The sequence below is a fragment of the Armigeres subalbatus genome, chromosome 3, assembly GCF_024139115.2.
Source record: "Armigeres subalbatus isolate Guangzhou_Male chromosome 3, GZ_Asu_2, whole genome shotgun sequence".
NCBI lineage: Eukaryota > Metazoa > Arthropoda > Insecta > Diptera > Culicidae > Armigeres > Armigeres subalbatus.
This window is the reverse complement of record NC_085141.1, coordinates 241,625,801-241,640,985: the sequence shown is the minus strand read 5'-3', so window position 1 is coordinate 241,640,985 and position 15,185 is coordinate 241,625,801. Positions and strand designations below refer to the sequence as shown.

General features: G+C 43.3%; 2 protein-coding genes across 2 annotated transcripts in view; one reads left to right on the top strand and one right to left on the bottom strand.

The window, feature by feature from the left end:
• The window catches only part of LOC134227381 (uncharacterized), an 831,489-nt gene that overhangs the window by 737,887 nt on the left and 78,417 nt on the right, over window positions 1-15,185 (bottom strand). The gene's annotated exons all lie outside the window — the stretch shown is intronic.
• On the top strand, window positions 5,181-14,981 carry LOC134227342 (caspase-3-like). The gene is made up of 5 exons (XM_062708745.1): window positions 5,181-5,720; window positions 13,734-13,948; window positions 14,005-14,271; window positions 14,333-14,465; window positions 14,533-14,981. Exons 1-5 carry the CDS (start codon window positions 5,248-5,250, stop codon window positions 14,600-14,602), a joined length of 1,158 nt encoding a protein of 385 aa, XP_062564729.1. The 5' UTR covers window positions 5,181-5,247; the 3' UTR covers window positions 14,603-14,981.

The following is a 15,185-nucleotide window of genomic DNA, read 5'->3' as shown; positions in this document are numbered from 1 at the left end:
CACGACTAGCCTTTTCGTCTTCGTCTGCGGTAACTGAATCTTCATCTTGCAGCAAGTCTATTTCAAGACGAATCTTCAGAAACTTTTCAAAAATTCCCTCCAAGCGATTTATCCATCCAACAATCTCACCCTTATCCCGCGCTTCATCGTAGCCGCCAATAAATTTAGCCACATTATTCAACGTGTCGAAGTATAAACGCTCCTGCTTGCTCAATGCTCTCAGATCCGGAGCCATTGCCCACTTTCATAAGCAACGGAAATGTCTCAAAATTGGTGCAAAATGTGCTCCGCTTGGAACAGTATGACTCGATCTTGAAACCACTGGAAGCTCTAATTCCTCACGAGAAATATTTAGCCACCACCTCGTGTTAATGAAATTCGCAAACCGTACAGCCTAATTCTCAATTTTATCCAATTTAATATCGCTTGTGTTCACTCCACCGAAAGGGTTAGTCGCATGCTTCTACTCGCTTACCTCATCAATCAGCATCAATGGATTGACCGGCGGCGTGCCAGAGATGATCGCCCTTTGTGACGATCGCTATTATCCACGATTCTATTGTTGGTACCCAAGCCACGCCAGCTTCTTCACATGTGGCTGAACTATCCACGTTCTGGCGCCAATCTTTTTGGCAGCCTTTTTGATGCACTTATTTTAACGATCAATGCGGATAACACTTTTGCGAATAATTTCTTTTACGGTTCGATCCACTATAGCGTTCGAGATAACTTCAAAGTTTGATTCAATAGCGCACTCGCACTGTAGGTTTGTTCTTTCCCCGGCACTATTACTCAATACAGTACGACACCAACGCAGTACTTTACTTTCGACCGAAGCGAAACGCAGCCAATCGATCCGGTTCGAAGGACCACTTTTCTATGTAGAAATTTGAACTAGATTGGCTCGGTATTTGACAACGATTTTATTTTGGCGAAAAGATACAGTCTTGTTCGTTTGGAGATCTGTATTTGACTGACTGGACTGGCTATCTTATAATCATTTATAGACTACGCACAGTTCCCGGTAGGTAATCAACACGAATCAATTTCGCTTTCCTTGGGATTGCCAACGCGCCCACAAGGTGAGAGTGATGGACGCGCACGCCCCAAACCACGAAAACCCGCGTGGATGCGACGTCTGGAGACCCGCATCGCCACACTGCGGTCAAAGGTTGGTCGATTAACACAGTACAAGCAGGGGAATCGATCAACCAGGCTAGTTCGGAATGTTGCTGAAATTGTGAAACCCACAGAACACCGTGATCTCACCGAGGCGAACATAACTGAGATCCTCGACACCCATGTACAGCGGTTGAGTGCTCTTGCTAAACGACTGCGACGTTATGGAGAATGTTCGAAGAGGAAGGAGCAAAATCGAATGTTCAACATCAACGAAAGGGATTTCTTCAACCACATCCGAAACGATAAAGCCGACTTTGGCGAGGGCCTTCCGGAGATTGGAGAAGTCACGCAGTTTTGGTCCAATCTATGGGAGAACCCCGTCATACACAACGGCGATATTGTGGTGGAATTGGAAACATGACCGCTATCAACGTGACCGCCCAAGACATACGTGAGGCTACTCGGTATACCAGGAATTGGGCTGCACCAGGACCCGATTTTGTGCATAATTTCTGGTATAAAAAACTCACAACTTTCCACGGGCGGATGGCGGAATGCTTCAACACGGTACAAGATAACCCCGGGCAGCTACCGGAATTCATCACAAGGGGTGTCATTTATCTTCTGCCGAAGGATCGGAACACTTTGAACCCAGCCAAGTACAGACCAATAACGTGCCCCTCGAGTATGTACAAAGTGCTGTCATCGGCAATAGCGAGGAGGATGCGGAACCATTGCGACGTCAACAACCTGATGACCGAGGAAAAAGGTTGTCGACGCAACACACGAGGCTGCAAGGATCATGCCATCATTGATGCAGTCGTTGTTGGGCAAAGAAACCTGAGCATGGTGTATATCGACTATAAAAGGCATACGACTCAGTACCTCACTCGTACCTTCTTAAGGTACTGCAGTTAAATAAGATAGACGGTAACGTCATCAGGCTAATGCAGCACGCTATGGGGATGTGGACCACATCCCTACACATTACCGACGGAGAAAAGGTGTTACGGTCCAGGACTCTTAGCATCAGGAGGGGCATATTCCAAGGCGATACCTTTAGTCCTCTATGGTTTTGCCTTGCCATGAACCCTCTTAGCAGAGCACTCAACCAACACAACTATGGCTATCATTTGAAGAGTGGGGAGAGGAGTACAAACATTACCCACACCTTCTTTATGGACGACTTGAAGCTGTTTGCGGAATCTGTTGAGAAGCTGCACCAATTTCTGCGGCTTGTAACGGTATTCAGCAACGACGTCCGGATGGAGTTTGGTATCGATAAATGTCGATCCATACATCTACACCGGGGTCACCTGGTGGATGCCGACAGTTTCCGCGTCAACGAACAGGAGGAGATTCGAAACATGATTGAAGGCGAAGCGTACAATTTCCTAGGTTTCCTGCAACTAAAAGGAATTCGCCATACGAAGATCAAGAAAGAGCTGCAGGAAAAGTTGTTGCATCGTGTCAACGGTATTTTGAAGAGCCTCTTGTCGGCCGGCAACAACGTCAAGGCGATAAACACGTTTGCTGTGCCCTTGTTGACATACAGTTTCGGGGTGGTGAAGTGGACCAAGACTGACTTGGAGGCGTTAGAACGAGCAGTACGAGTGGCGTTCACTAAGCATCGTATGCGCCATCCAAAATCGTCTATTGAGAGAGTCACCCTGCCACGTACAGTAGGAAGAGGCGTTACCGATATTCAAACACTATGTGTTTCCCAGATCCAGCAGTTGCGAAGATACTTCGTGGAAAGCCAGAACCGCCACGAAATCTATCGCGCTGTGTGTGAAGCTGACCACGGATTCAGTGCCCTGCATCTGGCGCAGGAGGACTATCAGCTGAATTGCGACATCAAATCTGTCGACGAGATGATCGCATCGTGGAAGCAGAAGGAGTTACATGGGACGCACCCCCATCAACTGGAGCTGGAATATATCGACAAAGCGGCGTCGAATACGTGGCTGGTGCGGGGTGAACTCTTCTCGGAAACAGAAGGATTCATGGTAGCCATCCAGGACCGGGTAATTGCGACGAAGAACTATCGGCACTATATATTGCACGAAAACGTGGAGGACCGCTGCAGGAAGTGCAATTTAGTAGTAGGAGAAACGATCAAGCATATCGTGTCCGGATGCTCAGCCTTGGCTATTCAGCCTATTTCGGTCGCCAAGATTGTGCACACCAAAGGCTTGCTTTAAGGCACAACTTGGTTGATCAGTTTGTCGCCTACTACAAATATGTGCCTGTCCCGGTATTGTGGTCTACGACAACAAGATGAAGCGGGTAACCATCATCGACATTGCTGTACCGCTAGACCATAATGTCCAAATAAAAATCTCCAACAAGATAACGAAGTACCACGACTTGGCGGAGGAGTTGAAGCAGATGTGGCACCTGGAGGACGTGCGTATAATTCCGGTTGTTATCTCAGCAACCGGAATCGTCCTGAAATCTCTTCTGAGATCCTTAGGAGAGCTGGAACTATCACATAACCTCCATAGCATCCAAAGACAGTGGTTCTTGGAACTAGCAGCATCGATGATTCCTGAACCACCATAACTGATACATCCGGTGCAAACGTTTATTATAGGATTTTAAGTCAACCGGCGAATGAGATCCACAGAGCCTAATCCCCTTTGGCATTCAGATTGCCCGGGGTAGGTGAAAATTCCCAGCACGCTTGCTGAGGAAGTGCCGAAACATTATAATAATAAAATCACCGAAAATCCTTAAAATTTTTTAGCGAACAGTTTTGCGATTGAGATTTCGGTGAAATTTCACCAAAATCTGCGAATGATTTGAAGTTCCTTACTGTTATTTATTTACTAGCAGACCCGACGAACTTCGTTTCGCCTAAAATTGATTTATTCTCTGCTTGGTTCTCAAGTTATGCAGGAATTTCTGTTTCATTTGCATGGGAGCCCCCTTTCCAAAGGACTCGAGCCATCTTAAGAACCTTCCCCGGCTCCAAAAACCTCTGCATACAAATTTTCACGCCGATCGGTACAGTAGTTTTGGAGTCTATAAGGTTCGGACAGACAGAAATTTATTTTTATGTATATAGATTTACAGCCGAATGTGCCCGATCTTGTACGGGTTGTTTATTTTTTGTCCGAACTGTCAATCGTTCAGTTGATTGCAGCGTCGCACTCTAGTTCGATTTTAGTTCGTTGAGCTTCATGGTTTTCTTCAGAACCGTTGCATTTTGACAATTTCCTATCCCCGTCAAATTGCTCAATTCTAAGTACATAAAAACACAGCTGATCCCAAGACGAACCGATCGGTGAGGAAATCTTGCAATTTGGTCCATTCGTTCGTGAGTTATATTGTCTGAGAGGAAATGACAACTTATTTATTTATTTATTTCATTCTTTATTTATTCATTATCTTGAACCGAGGAAGTTTTTCATAATTTGTCGTGCAGTGTAATTTTAATAATTAATTCTCAATTTCAAAATTCAATTAATAAGTAAAGAAATGCTAATAGATTGGATATTTTAGTGACGTTTTCGATTTTTTGCAATCGTAAAGTGTATCCCAATGTAGAAAAGACAGACGTAGTTCTACGTCGAAAACAATGTTCTGATTTTCGACAAAGTTTTAGAATTTCGTGTTTTAAGAAACATTGTTGAAGCCATCCCATGTTTTTCCCCAAATTTAAAAAAAAATCGTATCAAGCTTTTCTCCTTTTTTCAGGATTGTTCCATTGTGGAAGTTTGTGCCCCAATGAGGTTCGTTTTACCTTCTTACACTAGAATCTGTATTTTCACTGATCACATGAACATGGCATAATAATTAGGTAACCAATATATTATATGAATATGCCCTAGATGTGATAATCTTTAGCTTAACAGTTGAAAATAACAGTATCGTATTCAATCCTATTTTAACTGTTTATTTGAAACAGCCTAATTTACGAGTTGGCCAAACAAATCGAACAGTTGTGTTGCGTACCCCTCGCAAATAATTTTACCGACCGTACACGAACGCTTGATATCTGATAAGATATCAGCTGTTTCACCGCTAGTCAGTCTATTTCTGCCGCCCTGAAAGTGTGGTCCCCCCTTCAGGGTCTAATGATTCATTCTTTGTTTGTTCGATTCCGTAGAAACGTGAAAAATGTCTGACGAGTCTTCAAAAGCGCGAACCAGATATTTCCAACAGATGACGACGGAGACAATGAAGACAACAGAAACGGTCAGCAGCAAAATTGTGAAACAAACATTAACTCTGGGATCTGGAAGTCCTCCTGAATCTTCAGTGGCTTCAAACAGAGCGACGTTCGGCACAAGTTCAAAATCCCAAAGATCGGCTGGCTATCAACCAGTGTATGATCGCACAAGGATAGCTTGTAGAAATGACATGTTTGTCAGAAATTCTCCGTTGAATCGATCTCTACAAGATCCGCTCCCGTCGTCCAGCGGCAACGGCAGAAATCAATTAGTTCCGGCTCTTAGTAGAACAGACATATTTGAAAGCGCTCGAGAAACACCCCGTCTCAGTTGGTTGAAACCAACCGCATCTTCCACCAGTACCTCTTATTTTCAAGATGCAAAAGGTTATGGATCAGCCAAATTCGCTCAAATTCCAAGGTGAGTACCCTAACGAGAAGAAGTTTTAAAAAGTTTTCAATACATGCTTATAATGTAGAAATAAATCGCAACAAAGCGCTCCAACCGTGGTTTCCTAGGAACCAGCTTTATCTAACAAAGGTAAATGCGTTAGGAATGATAACAATGCTGCTACACGCAGTAGTAGATAGGGTAGAGAACCATTCAAGCAGCACCCCCTATTCCCGTCCACAACGTTCATTACGCGGGAGCATTAAAACCGAATTACTTGTTTTTTAGTACATGGTTAGTTTCTGTCGATATCTAGTGATGTACAAAAAATCATGCCATTCGGTTGGAACGCGATCGAGTTATTAACGTTGTGGACGGGAATAGGGGGTCCCGCTCCCTATCTTGATTTCATAAGCAAACATAAAATCATTGGCGTAACTAGCCCCTATGCCTAGGGAAGGCTATAGCCCCTGCATATATTTTTAATTTATTTTGAGCTTCTTTTTAAAAGTCTCGAACAATTCTCGAACGACACCATTAAGCTTTCTTAGTGGTAAATAATGTGATAGATACGATCCAACCACCTAACGCAATTGCGGATCAGTCACACTCACCCACATTCTTTTTTCGCAAGCACGTGCTTTCTGTTACCAGCCTATGATTGCTACAACGACTCAAATAGGTAGCGTATGGCTATTGCATTGTGGGCCCTCCTTATCCGTGCGGTAAGACGCGCGGCTACAAAGCAAGACCATGCTGAGAGTGGCTGGGTTCGATTCCCGGTGCCGGTCTAGGCAATTTTTGGATTGGTAATTGTCTCGACTTCCCTGGGCATAAAAGTGTTAGCCTCATGATATACGAATGCAAAAATGGTAACTTGGCTTAGAAACCTCGCATTTAATAACTGTGGAAGTGCTCTGTCGCAGTGTGGGCATGTATTGCCAATAAGAAGATAGGAAGAAGAAGATGGCTATTGCATCTAAGTGTAGTAGCGCTCAACTTTGTCCTGCACACTCAAAGGACAATATGTGACGAACCGCCGTCAGGTTCCCACCGGTAGGCGATGGATATGTTTGCATATTTTATAAAAATTCTATCAATCTCAAATGAGAAAAAAATGCAACATTCCTCCGGGAATTCCGATGGTAATCCTCCAAGCCTACCGAAGGGAACCTCCAGGTATTCTGAAGGCAATCCACCTGAGACTCCGACGGAAATGTTGAAGGGATTCCAATGAGAATCTTCTGGAGATTCCGAATGGAATCCTCCAGGAATTCCGACAGGAGTATTCCAGGAATTTTTCGCTGTAGTTTGTTTGGAGAAGACGTTAAGTATGAAAAGGGGCTTTTTTGAGAAAATCTGTAAAATGATTAATCCACCTAAAAGTGAGATAAAAATATTGCTTAACCATCCAAACCAGATATGACCCTAGTGTCTCCAGGAAAGTTGCGGCGGATGGTATTTAAAGCCACTTTGCCAAAGACACCCCATCCCTGTAACTTATATAGCACGAGATATGTGACGTTTTCTGTGAAAAGTTTCCTAAAATCAGTGTTTTGAGCATAACTTCTAAAAAGTTCTTTAGCTAACAAAAATACACGTTGTTGTAGAACATTGCGAAGCTCTATCTCTTAAAATTGGAAAGTTATTTGAGAAAATGTGTTTTTTCTAGGGGTGTTTTAGAATCATGTAACTTGTTCTGGCGCCAGATGGTTCACACAACTTTTTAGTACCGTAATCCGGGGGAACATTGATCACCGGGGGTAACATTGATCAGTTTTTCCATTTTCAAAAAATGAATAAAATATTATTTTCTGTTATCACAATTACTTATTGTGAGTTAGGTATCTTAATCGTAACTAAATTTGCTGTTCTTTATGTTTTTCAAAACTTTTCTGATTCCAAACATCACCTTCTTGCAGTATTTTGTGAAATAAGTTTTCTATTGCCAAACGAAGTAAATATTTCAAGTTTAGTTGTTCTATGTGACTATGTCTCATCACTATTTTAATATTATTATTTTTTTTTGCAGTTAGCAATTATTATGAAATTCAATAGTGATCAACAGCGTTTTAGTCTCTGTCGGATGGAAAAAATGTTGCAAAAAATTGGTTAAGAGTTACTATATGAAAAATTGGCTAATGTTTTTATGGCATTTTGTGCACACACAAACACACACACGGACAGACAGACATTTGTTCAACTCTTCGAGTTGAATCGATTGGTATATAACACTATGGGTCTCCGGAACTCTTATTAAAAGTTCGTTTTCGGAGTGAAATGATAGCCTTTCGGTACAACTTTGTTGTACGAGAAAGGCAACAATGTTTTCTTCTAGAACGAACCTCACCTTTCTGCAATAATAAATAATGGAATCAAACTCCCCATGCAGTGTTCTGTGAAAAATTGTTAATTACTAAATTTTAAAAAATGGGTCTATTACACACATACATACATCAGCTGAGTTCATCGTGTTGCAATATACTTTTGGCATATTGGCCACCTATCAAAGGTTAATTTTTATTGTGATCCTATATCTCCCACGCTTTGACTAACAGGGGCGGTGCCACCCGCTTACCCGAGTCGGAACGGAGCAGTCCTTCTGCAAAGAAGGGTCGTTCTGTAGCTCCAACGCTCCGACTAATGGGGGCGGCGCCACCCACTTACCAATGTCAGAGCGAAGCATTCTCCATCCGGATGCCTTCAGCTGATATCAACATCTGCCGAAAAACTGAGAAAGCCGTGGTCCATGTACCCGTATGTATGTCCTTCATGAACATGTTACATTAGTGATGGGTAGTCGACGCATCAATCGTTCGGATCTGATGTCACGCCGTATGACGTTTTATTGTCATATAGAAATGGGCGCTTCCCAAAATTGATTCGAATTTTCTTTTTCTATTACGATTATCATTTTTATTCATTGATGGGCTACAGCTCTTCGGTGAACCTACGCCGAATGGAGTATCCTTCTCTACTAGACTTGATCCTGGGCCAATCGCTTCCAGTCACTCTGAACATTGAGCGCCCTCAGATTCTCTTCAACTGCAAAAAGCCATCGTGTACGCGGCCTCTTCCGGGATTTCTACAAAATATTATCTTCGCTTGACGTTCTTCCGGCAAACGAACAACGTGACCAGCCCACCGTAGTCTACCGTGTTGTATAAGCCTCATAATATCCAGCCCTTTATACACCTGGTACAATTCGTGATTTATGCGACGCCGCCTGATACCGTTCTCCTGTTTACCGACGTTTACGCTCAAACACTCCGAAAGCTCTCCGATCTGCCTCCTTTAACATCCATGTTTCGTGGCCGTATAATGCAACCGGAAGAAGCAGACTAGTATATAACGCGAATTTCGTCTTCGTTTGCAGAATACACAAATTTTTCTATCACTTCAAATTTTTCACCATCCAGCACCATTTCGCTACCACCACCACTAATGAACCCACGTTGATTGCCAGCGACCATGTACTTCGTTTTGCTGGTATTGATCGTAAGTCCAATCCTCGCTGTCTCCCTGTTACGTTATACAAATCAGCCGTATCAGTTTCGCCGGAAAACCATGTTCTAGCATAATTTGCCATAATTCATTCCATTTAACTGAATCGTACACCGCCTTGAAATCAATAACCAGATGGTATGTCTGCAAGTTGTACTCCCGGATTTTATCAAGGATCTGTCTCAGGGTAAACATTTGATCCGTCGTTGATCGGCCCTCACGAAAACCTGCTTCTCAATCTGTTGAACAGAATACGGGACAGAATTTTGAACGCCGAATTAAGGAGGGTTATTCCTCGATAATTGGCGCACTCCAGTCTGTGCCCTTTCTGAAATAGAGGGCAAATAAGGCCGTCCAACTAGCTAGCAGGCATTTCCTCGTCTTCCCATATTTTCGACATAATATGGTGCAGAACTTCATAAAGCTGCTCACTGCCGTGTTTGAGAAGTTCAGCCGGGAGCTGGTCCCTCCCCACAGCCTTATTGTTTTTCAGCTCTTCAACAGCTTTTTTAACCTCATCTAGTGTAGGTGACTCCACAGCTTGTCCATCGTCGCTAATATGTATTCTGTTCACCGATGCACCGTCACTTCCTCCATTCAACAAAGTCTCGAAGGCTTCCACCTGGCAGCCACTTCAGTTTTATCTGTCAGCAAATTCCCTTTTTTGTCGTTGCACATGACGGGAGATGGCGCTGTCTTTCTCCGCACGCCATTGACTCATAAAACCTCCGCATATTGTTCTGCTCCATTTTTCCTGCGCCTCACTAATAACTTGTTCTTCGTATTATTTTTTCTTCCTGCAATGGGTTCGTTTTTCGGCTGCTATTGCTTCCTTGTACCGATCTCTATTCGATCGGGTACCCCACACCAACATCCGGCTTCTGGCAACGTTCTTCTCGTCTGTCACTCTCTGACACTCCACATCGAACCAACCCGTGCTGGGTCGCCTCTGTGCAGTGCCTACCACTTCTCGTGCTGTTGTGCTCACCGCTCTTTGGATCGACTCTCATAGATCGTTGATGTTTTTGCTAACGTTGATTGCACTTATCCGTTCGTCGTGCATCTTGCGGTACTCAGCCGATACTCCTTTCGCCAACAATCGCTGGATATTGTAATCGCATCATTCGTTATGATTTTTCGTTCGATACAGTTGACAACCGTACTCGAATTTTACTGACAACGAGGTAGTGATCAGAGTGTTCGGACCTCGGATTGTCCGCAAATCGATAACATCCGAGAAATGGCGCCCATCCACCAGCACATGGTCTATCTGGTTGCAAGTTTCACCATTTGGGTGTCTCCAGGTGGGTGTGCTTTCGGATGTTCTTTCGTGCAAAGTAGGTGCTACTGATGGCCATCCCTCTGGCAGCAGCAATATTTACTAGCCGTAGGCCGTTGACATTGGTAGCGAAGTGAAGGCTCTCACTACCGATTATGGGACGAAAAAAGTCCTCTCCTGAGCGTTAGCGTCTCCGATAACAATTTTCATAAAACGTGTCCTTCACGTCATCGGATTTATCGTTTTTCGGTGCGTAAACGTTGATTAGGCTATAATTAAAGAATTTGCCCCGTATCCTTGACACACAGATTCGTTCGCTAATGGGTTTCCACCTCATCACTTGCTTCATCTGCTTGCCCATCACTACGAAACAGCTCCATGCTCTGCCTTTTCGCCACCGCCTTGATAGATGCTGTATTTTGATGCAGTGTTGGTCGTGGGGTCCACGGCTCTGAATTCACGTTCTCCGGATCTGGGCCATCGGACTTCTTGAATAGTGGCCATGTTCACCTTCTGCTGTTCGCGAGCCATAAGGCTCACTCGTCCAGGTTCATTTAGGGTCCTGACATTCCAGGTACCGGTTTTCCAATCATAGTACTTATTTCGTTGTTGCCAAAACTAACGTTCTCTTTTTTTCTATCTTCATTTTTCGTGGTATTTGAGAGGCTTCAGTAAGCTACCTTACCGGGGTCGCATTACCTACATCGCGCTAGTGGGGCTGCCACCTTAGGTATAGCAGACGCGATACAGCATTCCGTTAATCAGACGCTGGGTACCAGGCAGACGCTGTTTGAGCCGAACCGGTTGGTAAACAGACGCTCGAGTCGTACCTTCTCACTCTAGCTGATGTCAGATGGACAACAGTGTCCAGGCTGCACTACCAGCCAAGTACACAACCCTTAGCTGGCGGTCTTTTGTCATCGGACGACCCGTAGAAGTGTGAGATAGGAACTTGTGGGGACCAGAGCTCTGTTCGGCGCTCCTTCCTTGATGTCAACCCACCATTTTGCAGCTCCCCTCTCCATTATCCCTGCACATTTCGGCTCGCGGCACGAAGCCTTTGCGGGATGCGTTGAGCTTCTGATAGAATTTGCGTGTTTCTTGAGAACGGCACAGCTGTTCCATCTCCTCGCACTCCGTGTCTTCCAGGCGGCGTTTCTTCTCCTGAAAAAGGCGGGTCTGCTGTCTCCGATTCCGTCTATAACGTTCCATGTTCTGCCGGGTACCTTGCTGTAGCGCGACCGTCCGCGCTGCGTCCTTCTCCTCCAGAATCTGCCTGCACTCTTCGTCGAACCAATCGTTCCGTCGTATTCGTCCCATATACCCGACGTTGTTCTCCGCTGCGTCGTTAATGGCTGCTTTGACTGTATTGGTCGAAAGGGTCTTTTGGCAGAAAGGGCCATTTGGCCAAAAGGTCTTTTGGCAGAAAGGTCATTTGGCCAAAAGGTCATTTGGCCGAAAGGGCCGTTTGACTCATTCGGCCTAATGATCCTTTCGGCTAAATGACCCTTTCGACCAAACGACCCTTTCGGCCAAATGACCCTTTCGGCCAAATGACCCGTTCGGCCAAATCAGCCTTTCGACCTAATGGTTTGTTCGGCCTAGTGGCATTCGGCCAAACGACCCTTTCGGCCAAATGATCATTTCGGCCAAACGACCCTTCCCCGTTTGGCCTAAAGGGTCATTTGGCCGAAAGGGTCGTTTGGCCGAATGGGTCATTTGGTCGAAAGAGTCATTTGGCCGAAAGGTTCGCTCCGTAAAAGAGGCTTTCAAATCATTGTGTCATCGAGATAAATTCGACGACGAAGAGTTTACCACATTTCTCTTGGAAGCTGAAATGGTTGTGAATTCACACCCCTTGACATTTGTGGCACTAGATGACCCTAACCAGGACACCAAACAGTTTCTTATTGATGGACTCAAGCGGAGCCAATATCGCTGCCAAAATATCTGTTGGGAATTCCGCTTCCCTGAAGATGAACTGGAAACGCCTTAATAACCTTCTCGATCAGTTTTGGAAGACGTGGATTGAAGCATGTCTACCGACCAATACTGCCGCTAACCGCAAATAGAGCACATCTGTATATGGGCGTCCATATACAGATGTGCTCGACTTGCGGTTAGCGGCAGAATAGCTCCTAGAACAAAATGGTTTACAGAGATGCGCCCACTAAAAGTTGGGGACTTGGTCATCATCGTTGATGAAGGTGTTCAAAATGGATGGATACGTGGACGAGCGGTGAAAGCATATGCGGCACCTGAGGGCCAAGTTAGGAAAGTAGAAAATTAGGAAAGGGCAAGTTAGGAAAGACAGATTCAGGTGTACTTCAAAGGGCTTCAACAAAAGTGGCATTACTCGACATACAAGAAGAAAGTAAGACTAACTAAAGATTGTGTATAACGGGGTGGGGTGTTGCGTCGAGCGATAGCCCCTTTATATTGTTATGACAGATCTAGTGTCATGAGTTGACAAGCATTAGGAAAGCATTGTCTAAAAGAAAAGAAGTTGGGTAAACGTTTATTTGATTGGTGATTTGTACGAATTCTGAAGAATTTATATTGGAATGAACTATCGAATTATACTAATTTCTTTTATACTTATGTGTTTCTACTTAAAGTGGTAAACATAATATTTTCTAATTAAATTTGCTTTGAAATAACGCTTAATTATTATTTAAATAGGAACACACAAGAAACGTGGGACAAACAATACGTGACTTCCCTATATGCATATTCACATTGAACGTAAAACTGTGAGTTAGGACAAGACACACCTTAAAATACATTGAAATAATCTTGAAATAATTACAGTTATCCCACAACTAAATAAAATCTGCCTAAGTGCGCTGCTATCAAGTCAATTGAAGACCAATTTGTAAGGTTATGTTTCCTTTAATGTTATTAATGATTTTAATGGATAAATATATTTAAGTCGAGTTGCTTGAAAAACCCCAACTACGAGAAGTTTTTAACACAACATGTTCCTTGTGCCTATTATGGACCCCACCTTGTGTGCTAGTAATGGACCCTTTAGCGTATTTACATTTACAAATTAGTCAATATAACTAAATTCATGTTTCCCTGTCCATTATTTACAAATGTATGGAACTGCTGTCCTGTTAAATGAAGCAACTCTACCCGACGGAGGTTTGCAGAAAATAGTCGATTCCAGCGTGTAATTTGGGGTTTTGTTCAGGGGGTCCATTATACGCACGGGGTCCATTGCTAGCACTCACTCTTTATTGTCATAAACATTTTAGGTTCATCACTTCGCAGCAGGAACGGTACAACCTTAGCAAACCAGCCTACGTCTTGATATTCCACCATACATTCAAAAAGGACAAAGCTCTCTTCAGGAAAGGCAGTGAATATGACCTCATGCTGATCAAAACATTTTTCAAAGGCTATAACGCGAAAATAGCGGACATTTGCGAAGACTTCACCGTGAGGAAAGTAGGCAACAGAATGAACATAGGTAATCGAGGAATGCTATGCTACAATTGATCTCACAACTGATTGCTTTACGTTAAGTTCGACAGAAAAAATTTCATAAATACTCCTGTTTAATCGTCATTATTATGAGCCACGGAAAAGCTAACGATCAGATTTTAGCTGTCGACGGTTGTTACCAGCTGGATAGCGCCATTGTGGAGCCTACATTAATGAATGATTCATTAAAGGGAAAGCCGAAAATCTTCCTCGTCAACGCATGCAAGGGCGATGCAAAGATGGAAACTGATTATGTACTCACAGCAACCAACAAGTTCGATATCTTGAAGTGTTTCAGCACTTATGAGGGTAGGTAGCATAATTACTAGAGAATCATTCTCACATCGAACTTATTTCATTGTTCTTACAGGTACCGTTTCATTTAGAGACGAAACGAGCGGTACAACGTTTATTCAAACGTTTTTTAAACTCATCGAAAGGACTCACGGAATGGAAGTTTTAGAAATAATGCGGCTTTTGCGAAACCATTTTAGCGATGCAAGGTGAATGTTTTTAGTATTTTTTTGTTAGTTGATTAACAATTATTCATCTGAATTTGTACTTTTTCAGGGTCGGACAGGCTCCTACTGACACGTCCACGCTAACGAAACAATTCTATTTCAGTGATCTTAAGAGATGATGCACAGACATACCACATTGAACATCAAATTCATCGTCGTTCAAACACTAACGACATCTGTTGATTTCAGTTAGTTGTGCAAATCACGAACCAGATGGCGGCAGTGAGCAAACGTCAAACTCGAGCAAAAACGTGGCGCGTGCCACGAGTTAGCGATTGACGAGGGTTATGTTTGTTTGTCTGTGGATGATGATTTATTAGCACAAATATTGAAAACTGATGATGATTTATTAGCACAAATATTAAAAATTGAAAACTTCATTACACCTATTATGTGAGCGAGATTAAAAACAGATCCATCAAAAATGTATTATAAGTTCATAGGTAGATTGCTTAAAAAAATTAGGTCCTTTTTGAAAATAAAAAACCAATTCAAAAATGCATCATTTTACGGCGTTTGGTTTGTTTTTGGAAATTAATATAATGAATATGATTACAATCCGACTGGGGTGTTTATTGATATATTTTGGCTTTTTCGGTCTGATTAATACAAACGGATTTATATTCGCATTGCCCGACGTTCCGGCTCATTTATTGGATCTTCAAGGGAAAAGCTGTCTGCCGTTCTTCGTTCACTTAACAA